The sequence below is a fragment of the Eulemur rufifrons genome, chromosome 16 (genome assembly GCF_041146395.1).
Source record: "Eulemur rufifrons isolate Redbay chromosome 16, OSU_ERuf_1, whole genome shotgun sequence".
In the NCBI taxonomy this organism is placed as follows: Eukaryota; Metazoa; Chordata; class Mammalia; order Primates; family Lemuridae; genus Eulemur; species Eulemur rufifrons.
The window spans coordinates 49,133,793-49,145,278 of record NC_090998.1 but is presented as its reverse complement, the minus strand read 5'-3'; the positions used below and the strand labels follow the sequence as shown (position 1 = coordinate 49,145,278).

The following is an 11,486-nucleotide window of genomic DNA, read 5'->3' as shown; positions in this document are numbered from 1 at the left end:
CCCCACCTCCGCAGCAGTGATGCAAAGAGGACAAATCACCGACGTCGGGAGAGGAGGGGGAAAGCAACTCCGGGGCGTAGGGAGCAGGCACCGAGCAGTCTCCAGCCACTAGGGCGGCAGGGAGTGAGTCCTGCGAAAACAAACCCCGCATAAATAATTGCGTTCCGAGCCGGGTGCATTCAGAAGCTCTGGGAGCACCTCGGGGGGGCCTCCCTGAAGTTGAAAAGAGCAGAGCAGGGAGAGTGGCTGGCGCGCCGGACTGAGGGCGGCTCCGCGGGCGGTGGGACGCCGCGCCGGGGACGCCCGCGGGATTGCGGCGCGCAGCGAGCGGCACGCGCGGGAAGGACAGCGCGCTAGCGGCAGGAGCCCACGTCCTCCGAAGCGGGTAGAGAACGGCCCGCGCGGGCCGGGGCCTCGGAGGAGGGCTGAGGAGTCGTTGCGCGGACAGCATGCGTTTCTCCAGAGGCTCCGATGTGGGGCCCTGGGGCAATTCCAGCGGTGCCAACACAAGCCAGGAGGCCGAAGACCTCGGGGAAGGCGGCGGCCCGCGAGGGGACGTGCGCAACGAGGAGCTGGCCAAACTGGAGATCGCCGTGCTGGCAGTGACTTTCGCGATGGCCGTGCTGGGCAACAGCAGCGTGCTCCTGGCGCTGCACCGCACGCCGCGCAAGACTTCCCGAATGCACCTCTTCATTCGACACCTCAGCCTGGCCGACCTGGCCGTCGCCTTCTTCCAGGTGCTGCCGCAGATGTGCTGGGACATCACATACCGCTTCCGCGGCCCCGACTGGCTGTGCCGCGTGGTGAAGCACCTGCAGGTGTTCGGCATGTTTGCGTCGGCCTACATGCTGGTGGTCATGACCGCCGACCGCTACATCGCTGTGTGCCACCCGCTCAAGACCCTGCAGCAGCCCGCGCGCCGCTCGCACCTCATGATAGCTGCCGCGTGGGTGCTCAGTCTCGTGCTGAGCACGCCACAGTACTTCGTCTTCTCCATGATCGAGGTGAACAATGTCACCAAGGCCCGCGACTGCTGGGCCACCTTCATTCAGCCCTGGGGTTCCCGCGCCTACGTGACCTGGATGACGGGCGGCATCTTTGTGGCACCAGTTGTCATCCTGGGCACCTGCTACGGCTTCATCTGCTATAACATCTGGCGCAACGTCCGCGGGAAAACTGCGTCGCGCCAGAGCAAGGGCGCAGAGGAAGCGAGTGGCGTCTTCCCAAAGGGGCGCCTGCTCGCCCCCTGTGTCAGCAGCGTGAAGACCATTTCCCGCGCCAAGATCCGCACGGTGAAGATGACTTTTGTGATCGTGACGGCTTACATAGTCTGTTGGATGCCTTTCTTTGTCATCCAGTTGTGGTCAGTCTGGGATGAGAAGTCGGTCTGGACCGGTAGGTGCCCGGACAATGGAGGAAAGTGCGGGGATGGGTGTGTGTGTGTGTGTGTGTGTGTGTGTGTGGAGAGAGAGGGAGAGAGAGGGAAGAGAGAGAGAGAGAAATAGTATTTCCTTTCATAGTATCCTCCAGGCAGTAGTTCTCAAACTTATACATGCGTAACAATCACACCATGGGGGAATTGTCAAAACTGCAGATTTCTGGAGTCCCCACCTCAGACGTCCTAATTCAGAATTTTGGAATAGGGCTCAGGACGGCATTTGTAGTGTGCAATGATCCTAAGACCACAAATCCAGAAACTGTGCCCTAGAGTCAGTCATGCAACTACAAAATCGAATGACTTTTTTACCCAATTACTAACTGCTAATACCCTGCTTTCAAGTCTATTGGATTCAGGGAAATAATTTTACTATCACAACGGCTTTTGTTGGACTGTGAAAAGTATCACAATTAATATAAAATTTTATATCAGTGCCTCAAGGGCAAGGGTAAAAACATATTTTTCTAAAGAAAGCTGGAGAAAGATTCTTGAGAAGTCAAGAATTCTAACTTGGCATTTAAACTAATGTTCCCTTTCTCACTATAATCTGTTTATTTTTTCTAACACTAATTACTTTAACACTTGTTTCCTAGTATTTCAAAGCAAGATTATTGATAAACTAAATTTGTTAGACTAATTTATTCATCATCTTGCAGCACTAATTTGACCACACAACTATCCACCTCTCCACTCTGCTCTTGCAGTAGTTTACTGAGAATGTTTTCTACACCTACTAGCCTGTTTCATTTTAATTCCTTCCAAAACTAGAAAAACTAACTTCACAGGGACTTTCCAAAAACAAAAAACAAAAAACTAAGTTCGCATCTTGAAAATATTTTCTTTTAGTAAGAAAAAAATATTTTTCCAACAATTATATTCAAGAATGTTTCTGATAACTATAGTCAAGAAATAGGTATCTAAGAGGAGCTGTCTCCTTTTGTTTCTTGGGATTGGAGTAGGGGAGAGCATGTGATATACTTTGGAAGTTATATTTGCAAATAAAACATTTGAGTGTGAATTTAATTTAAGCAAATAAATATTCTTGCAATAATGAATACCAATAATGAAAAATATAGCATAAACATTTTACTTCTAATTTACCATTTCCTGTTTACTTGCTCTTACAAGCTTCATAATATTGCTAATCAAATACAAAATTTAATCTAATTATTCTTCTATCAATATTTATACACAATTAATGAAAACTTCACTTGTGCATAGATATGTTGATTTCCATACTTTGCAAATACAGTCTTGGCCATGGATTATGATCACCTTTAATAGTAGCATCTTAGCACAGAGTATACTTAAATAACCTATAATTTTTTTTCTGGCATAATAAGTGAAAAGATCAAAGTTTATATTTAATAATCAAGGGAAAGTATAAGAATAATCAGAAAGCATTGACTTTCCCTTGATTATTTTCAGTGCAGTAGTTTCACTGGAAAAGCTTATAATATTTATGAGGTTTACTGTTGCTAATTAATATAGAATATTTTGGAATCCTGTTGGAATTCCTAATTCTGCTACTCTTCTTAATATAATTTGCTTGAACCATAATAAAAGATGATTTTCTTTTACAATCAAACCAAATTTCTAATTAACCAAAGGAAAACCACTAAAGCTTACATCCTTCAGGGACCTAGTTTTGCTATCCTCAGTTTTCATATTACAAGAATATTTAAAACTTTAAAATTGCTAAACATGATTCACAATGACATACTTTTGCCTGAGTTATTAGGATGAATAGAATTTGGTATATGTGGTTACAGACTCTTAAGATTTCATTAAAATTGCAGCCATTCTGTAAATGCTGTGTTTATTAGCACATGCTAGTGCTAGTATAAAAGATAGAGGTTTTTTTAATGAATTATTTCATAGTCTTAATCTCTTGAAATTCACACTCATTCTGTTTAAATATTTTGATAGTAGTTTTAAAATATTTGAATTAATTTTAAGGCATCTTGCTTACAAAAATATTTTACAACCAAGCAATTTTCAAACACTACCCAGTTCCCTGATTGATAAACAAAATAGTTCATTTTCTATACTAACCCATACCCTTTTCCCTCTTTAATTAGTCGATAGAAAAAGAGTTTATCCAGTGCTCATTTCTCGCATTTGACTATTTAAATAACCTACCTTTATATTTTTCATGCAGATTCAGAAAACCCCACCGTCACCATCACTGCGTTGCTGGCTTCCTTGAATAGTTGCTGCAATCCGTGGATATACATGTTTTTTAGTGGCCATCTCCTGCAAGACTGTGTTCAAAGCTTCCCGTGCTGCCGAAACGTAAAGCAAAAATTCAACAAAGAAGATACAGACAGTATGAGCAGAAGACAGACTTCTTACTCTAACAACCGAAGCCCGACAAATAGTACGGGTATATGGAAGGACTCACCTAAATCTTCCAAGTCCATCAAATTCATTCCTGTTTCAACCTGAGCCCTGTGTTCATGCAGCCCGACTCTTGTGATTGACTTTTTAGCGCATTAGCTGAATTGAGCTAGAAATCACAAGAACAAATGAACTTTATTAAGCTAAGCATGAATCAGTTCATTGGGTACAAGACCGTGTTTCTAGTTGCATTTTCACATTGCTATGGCAAAAAACTATGAATTATTTTATACAGAGTATTAATGAAAACACACTGCACTAAAATGTGCAGGCCTAATTCCCAGAAATATAATAGAAGTTATATTTCTGGAGGAAAAATTATAACTACCCTGGCTTTATATTCTGTTGTTGGTTCCTTTTATTTTCCCCCCTCGATAAAAGAAAGGCTTGCTTGGTTTGAAAGGCAAATAATGTAGGGGCACTATTTCTGAACAAAGTGAGCTCATCACCAGCCTTAGTATTTAGAGGAGACATCAGAGAAATTATGTTTTCATCCAATAAAATCGATTTATGCATCAGAAAATGCAGCCCCAAGTGGTGGCCTGGAGATGGGAAGGCGCCTTGGAGAGGCATGAGAGCCTGAGGACTACTGGACAAGAGGTGGCCTGCTCAGAGCCACAGGGGAAAGTTCTGTTAGAAGCCATAAATCTCCCTGATTTTCAAAATGGTAACTTTGGAACTGGCAGTGCCCTTATTTAGATTCCTCACATTTTATTGGCCACAAAAAGCATGATTCCTAAGATGCTGAAGGTTAGAGAAAATGTTGTCAACTGGCTGAAATATCTTTTTCCCCCACTACGAGGTTGTTTTAAAGTCAGATTTGTATGAGGAATGCCAAACTTTATTAGAAAAGGAGAAAAAGATTGCCTAAGGTACTCTGTAGACTTTCTCTTGAACAATGTAAACATATTTTGACCAGTGTTATAAGGGCATCTTGTGCTATGCTGGATATTAACACGATCATTGTTTTCATGTTTAGAGAATCCAGATTCATAAATAAGAGTCTCCTAAAGAGTGACTCAGTTTATAAAGTGTCACCACATGTTTAATTAAAAATGGCTTGGTCTTTTTTTCCAATCTCCCACTCATCTGACAGTTTCATAGTATAATAGCAAAGAGGTGGGGTTGGGGGCTGAGAAGCAGGTAGAAAGAGAACCGTTCCACGCCTAGTCTGGCTTTCTTCATTATCAAATACATGACTTTAGGCAAGTTATGTAAACACACAGAAAGCCTCTGTTTCCTTGGTCATACAATGGAGTTGATAACATTTACCTCACAGGGTTGTTGTGGGACTAAATTAAATGTGTGGAAAGAGCTTTATAAACAGTAAAGTGCTATACATATGCGAGCAGTTGCTTTTATTACAGTCTTGGGATCTACAAAATTGCGCAGCTTTTTTCCCTGTCCAGTTTTCATTAGCCAGAATTGGTTGGTTTCATGGCTGGGATATAAAATCCTAAAACTTAAATATAGATCTGCGGATACATGGGAAAGCACTGCCAGCGGCCACTAAGCCTGACTTCTCCTGCCCAATTAAGAGTTCTAGTTTAAAGGCAGAATTTGCTGTCCTTTGAATGCAGGTAAATCAAAGCCAGCAACAAGCAACAATTTCTTTCATTTCTCAACAGAGATAAATTACAACACTAGTTGGCTGCTGTTATTGCATTTTTCGTTAATGGAACTCAGTGGGATTTTTTTTCTAGTTATTATGTCTGGCTCCTTCTCCTTCTTAGAGAGAGATCATGAAATGATTTGAGGATACATCATAAATATTTTGCATCCCTTAGAGGAAGCAATAGTTGCTGTAAATAGTACTATTTGGTTTCTATTTTTAACTTTGTTGGTAAGAGAATGAGACCTGAAAGGCACTGCAAGAACTTGGCAACCCCAGCTTCACGCCTCTTCATTCCCCTGCCTTTCCAAATTCTCAGCCCTTAGACTCCCAGCATTGATATGCCCTAAAAATTGTTTCCAACTCTCCTTTAGAGATTAGGCCCTTAAGTTTTAGAATTATTTCTAAAAATAACAAATATGTCTCTTAAAGGGCAGTATCCAATATAAGTTATCAACTAATTCTTCTTTATTTGAGTTAGAAAAGCATCTCAGTAACCCTGTCCTCTGTTAAGACCGTCAGCCCTTTCGACAACTTCTCTTTGACAGTTGAGATAGTGGAAAATGGGCTGGTATTCAAGAGATCTGGGTGCTAGTTCTGCACTAGGCAAATATGTGGTCTTATTCTCTGTGATTTAGGCTGAGAAACTTCATCTATCTAGTTGCTAAACTTTCTTAATGTTAAGTAACCAGAAACGGCATTCATATATTCCAAAACAATATTCCAAATTAGAAAAGTTCTGCCTATTTCAGAAGAAAGGAAACTGTAGGTGGTAAGGAGAAAGTGTTTTGGGAAGGAAAGTCTTCCTTTTCTGGACCAAAGAAAAGACCTGAGATACTATGCCAAATCAAGGTTACAGTCAAGAAAAAATGTGTTACATTGCCTTCTTTTATTTTGCACAATTATCTATGGGAAGATCCTGTAGGTACACAATGTTAATGCACCTATGTTGGTTTCAAGGATATGATATAAAAATACCACCAATAGAAAAAAACTGGTCTACTGGGCATTTGATAAATATTAATTGATGATGAAAAAGAAGCATTTTAAAGTACATATTAAGTGCTTAATAGGTTAATTTTGGAGCACGTATTTTTGAAGTATAAAACAATTCAGCTTTTATTTTGAAATTTCATTTGGAACATAACTGTGAAGAAAATTAGTGAACTTCTTGGATCAATTATATACTTGTCCTACATACAGAATTTCCGTCATCATCAAAGAAGTCTTACACCATGATTGAGGAAAGAGTATGGTTTTAGAGGGAAAAAAAAAATCAAGTAGTCTTATTAACATGCAATACTTAACAAAACTTATTACAGTTCCCAGAATGGACAACCATTAATGACTGAGAAACTCAAATTTTTCTGTTATTACACAAATAAAGTAATCCAATTAGGTTAAAGTTTTATGTTTTTCAGACTTTAAAACCTAAGTCTTTGTAACTTAATTGAACACTTGGAACTTTAAATTATGGCCTCAGAGTTTGCCTAAAGCATAATGAGATGCTAATTAGGGAGAAATTGAGCCTAATCCTGTACCCCAAATATCAAAGATTAGGTTCCTATAAACTCACATAAATTGGAGCCTTATGGATTTTCATATTGGAGGCACTGGCTCCATTTAGGGTAAGCCCAGGGCAGGGCCATCTGGGATGCTAGTCCTGGAAGGACAGAAGCAGACACTGTGTTCCTCCCCTCCCCCTCAACGCGGCCCTTTTAGTACCACTCAGTGCTGTTGGCGACACTTGGAATCATAAGAACACAGGACAATAAATGTAAGAGAATGATTCTTGATTAGAATTTGACCTCAGCCAATTTGAACCAAAATTTAAGGACTAGTCATAAGAAAACTTATTTCTTTTGAGTCCCCCCTTTTGTGATTTAGGTTGAATCACACAAATTGTGGCATTCCTTTGTACACATGGCATTTTAAAAATAGTTTCAACATAATTTTTAGGTATAGTAAATTATCATGAATGAAAATATGTGTGTGACCTATAGTGTGTCAGCATGAAAAACATACATTATTATGGCGAAAAATTAAATGGCCATTTTTTCCTTTTTTTAATTTTATGTATATGTGTATGTGTATATATACATTTTTTTACATTGATTTATGTTCTAAACAAAAATAAAAAGTATTATAGAGTGAATGAAATATTTTTGTGTTCCAGGGTCAAATTAACAAATTCAGGAAAGGAAATCTAAGAATAAATCTGATATTAATATCAGAATAATTATTCATATAAAATAGCATTTCTACAGTCAATATTTCTGACTTAAAATATGTTCTATGATGCTTTCACTCATTATCGCAACAAATTTACTAAGAATTCATGTTGTTTATTTAGTATTCCTTTTTTCTGAACTGCTTTTCAAGTGTTCTATATCCCCTATTATGCTGTGTAGAAGAATTTCAGTGTATTTTTCCTGGGCCAATTGCATGATTCTTATTTTGAATGGATATTAAAATGTTTTGTGATTGTACCTAATATTTGGTCTTTTGCAGGAAAAAAATGGCTTGTGGTATTATACTGAAACAACTAAGGTATTTATTCTTCAATTTTACTGTATGTTAGCTTGTTTCTATAAATAAAAATAAATTTTAGATTTGTTTGAAATAATTATTTTACAACATAGTTTGACAATTAAATATATTTCAAGTTAATTATAATGATTTTGAAAAATAATATCTGGTTTTACAATTGATAACTATTGAAGGATTCATATTTGGGTACAAAAATGTTCATGTTTTACTATTTGACTGTAGCAAGAACAAGTGAAACTTTGTAACTGCCTTTTCAATAAATTACAATAAAAAAAACAATTCAATTTTGTTATAGTCTGTATCAAGACAACCAAATGGGAGTTAGCTCAGGTCATGTATGTCATCCAGCCCTAAAAATATTGTCTATGTTCATTTATTTCATAAAATTAGTGAGATTAACTAAAGATCAAGAATATTCCCCTTTAATGGTCTTTAAAAATCAGAATTCTTTTCCCTGTGGGCTAAGAAATTCAAGTTGTATTAACTTTATAACTTATGTTGTCTAACTTTTTTTTTCTTTTATAAGTTGAATCTTAATAGCATAAACTATAAAAGGCTTATTTTGGATTTGGCTTAAACTGTAGAAGCAATGAATGCCCAGAATGTAAGAAAGGGAATTTGAAGTCTCTATTTTAAAATATCACTGTTATTTTAAAAGACTTATAAATGCCCAAGAATGAACAATATTTCTATCAAAGCATATTTTTGTGAAGTCCTATGGACCAGGTAATACTAAAATAATTGTTTCATTGTATACCACAAGATACTCAAAAGGAAACCCCAATTCACTTGACCAGAAAAAAAGAGAAAAGAAAAAGGAAAAAAAGAAAACCCTAGGCCGGGCGCGGTGGCTCACGCCTGTAATCCTAGCACTCTGGGAGGCCGAGGTGGGCGGATCGTTTGAGCTCAGAAGTTCGAGACCAGCCTGAGCAAGAGCGAGACCCCATCTCTACTAAAAATAGAAAGAAATTATATGGACAGCTAAAAATATATATAGAAAAAATTAGCCAGGCATGGTGGTGCATGCCTGTAGTCCCAGCTACTCGGGAGGCTGAGGCAGGAGGATCCCTTGAGCTCAGGAGTTTGAGGTTGCTGTGAGCTAGGCTAACGCCACGGCACTCACTCTAGCCTGGGCAACAGAGTGAGACTCTGTCTCAAAAAAAAAAAAAAAAGAAAAGAAAACCCTAAAAGCAACATTTTTAGTGACAGTCAAAATTGAAAAGATGTTTAATTAATGGAATTAGTGTAGATATTCTAAATACAGACACACACACATATACCTACATATGGTAAATCCATATGTAGTGTTCTGAAATATTGTGAATATTTAGAAGTAAAAAGCATTAATTACAAGAAAGAATATTGTATAGTGAGAAAAGTACTATGGGAGAGAATCAGGAGTCCCAGTGTTTCCTCCATTTATGGGTGAATGATCTTAGGAAAGTCACTTGAATGGATCTGGGTGCCTAACTACAATCAGCTTGGTTGAAAAAAAAATGGATTTACAGATTCGAGCCCAAACTGAAAATAATCCTAATAGAAAGGCTTTGTCACCAACACAGAAATGGACACTTGTCCCTAGGCACAACCCAGTGGGACTTCAGCAGAACTATCACACACCCTCCAAAAAATCCCGGCTCCCATAATTCATCAGAGCATTCATGTTTTGACCACAACCTCAATGCATAAGCTTCTGTCACCTGAGTAGACACAGCCTGGATTGATGTCCCTACATTTTAGTTCTCTGTGCTCACTCTTTCCTTTAATATCCAAATAAAGTAGTTTTAGCTTTGTTTCACGCACTGTGCAAAGTCTATGCCTATCCCTAGATCCAAAAGGAATCCTGGGGATTACTATGAATTCCTGCTTTTGTTGAACTCTAAATCCCCAGCTCATTAGCTGACTTCTCAGGACTACTTTTTCTTTACTCACTTTTCTTCCAACAACTCTATGAGTGCTTGCTGCCTTGTGTAATGGGGTTCCCCTAAAGGTCAGCAGATCATGTGGGAGCTTAGATTATGCCTCAGAAGGGACAATGATTCATTGTTCACTGTCCTCAAGGTCCATGAGCATCCCTTCAACAGGGGATTAGTCTCTGATCATCCTTCTCTTTAGGACCTTCCTAGCTGCGATCTTGCCCAGGTCTCCTCTCTCTACCAAGACCCAAAAGACTTGGTTTTCCAGCTGCCAGAAATTAAACATTTCTTCTACACTTTTATGTAGGACTGCTTAACTTTTAGTTGTCTAAAACACTCTCACTTAGACTATGCTCTTCAAAACAGTGCACTGTCTTTAAGGTGTTTTTCCTTTATATGCCTTAAGAGCTATCCTCATCCCAAAAGGAACGTTGTTTTCTTCCTAGATCAAAGAGTTCAAACTGCATTGAGCTTTTTAAATAACGTGGGTTTTTTTCACATTTAAAAATTTTTATTTTTTTTATTTCAGAATATTACGGAGGTGCAAATGTTTTGGTTACATGGATTGCTTTTATATTGCTTGAGACAAAGTTATAAATATGCCCATCACCCAGAGAGAGTACATTGTACCCATTAGGTATGATTTCATCCATCCCCTCCTCCACCCTCCCACCTGCATGATTTCCATTGAGTTTTGCTTCCAACTGTGCACAAGAGTGCTGATTGGCTAGTTCCAACTTAATAGTAAGTACTTGTGGTGTTTGTTTTTCCATTCTTGCAATAAGAATGGTCGCTGGTTCCATCCAGATTGCTGCAAAAGGTATTAATTCATTTTTTATGGCTGAGTAGTACTCCTACAAAATTGTATTTAGATACACATTTTTAAGGGGGAAAATCCCTGTTATTCAAAGGAAAAGCTTAAGAAGGTTTAAAATGTTACATAAAAATACCAGCAGTGTTATATTCAAATACCCTCAAATTTAAAACATTCATTTTTAATTCTTATTTTATGCATTGCCTTCATATGCAACCTGTTTAGGAAATACCAACAATCACAAAAAACATTTTATCAGTGTGCAGTCACATTGAAACAAATGGAAAGGAAAAGGTTCTTTCACCAGTACAACTGTTTTTAATCAAGGAAATGAGATCTCAGTTTTAGATGAGGTCTGATGCATGTGCCTTTAATTTCATGAATGCTATTGAAATGCCTGTTAATGAAAAGCTGTCATTCAGAGTACAGTTCAGCTTTATATCCCATCAAATTTGGGAGCTTGGCAGTAGATAAATATAAAACAGCTACATATGATTTTAGGTATGGATTTTAACAGGATATGTTTATTCGTATGTTAACTCTTACAATTTGGAGAAAAACTCAAAAAAAAAAAGAGAATTTTATAGGCTGCCTAAAGGTAAAATTTATTTTCTGCATTTGAAAAATAGATTTTTTCCCAAATATCCATATGATCTGTACCTTTTAACCACACAACTAGATGAGGTCACAGGAAAAAAACGTGTCGGCATTCCAATCATGTCCAAGGGTCAACAGAATGTTGTCAGATGTACTTGT

The 11,486-nt window shown here is 38.4% G+C and overlaps 1 protein-coding gene across 1 annotated transcript; it reads left to right on the top strand.

The window, feature by feature from the left end:
* Positions 1-449: 449 nt before the first annotated feature.
* AVPR1A (arginine vasopressin receptor 1A) lies at positions 450-3,886 on the top strand. Its single transcript, XM_069491245.1, has 2 exons — positions 450-1,395; positions 3,600-3,886. Exons 1-2 carry the CDS (start codon positions 450-452, stop codon positions 3,884-3,886), a joined length of 1,233 nt encoding a protein of 410 aa, XP_069347346.1.
* The last annotated feature ends 7,600 nt before the right edge of the window (positions 3,887-11,486 follow it).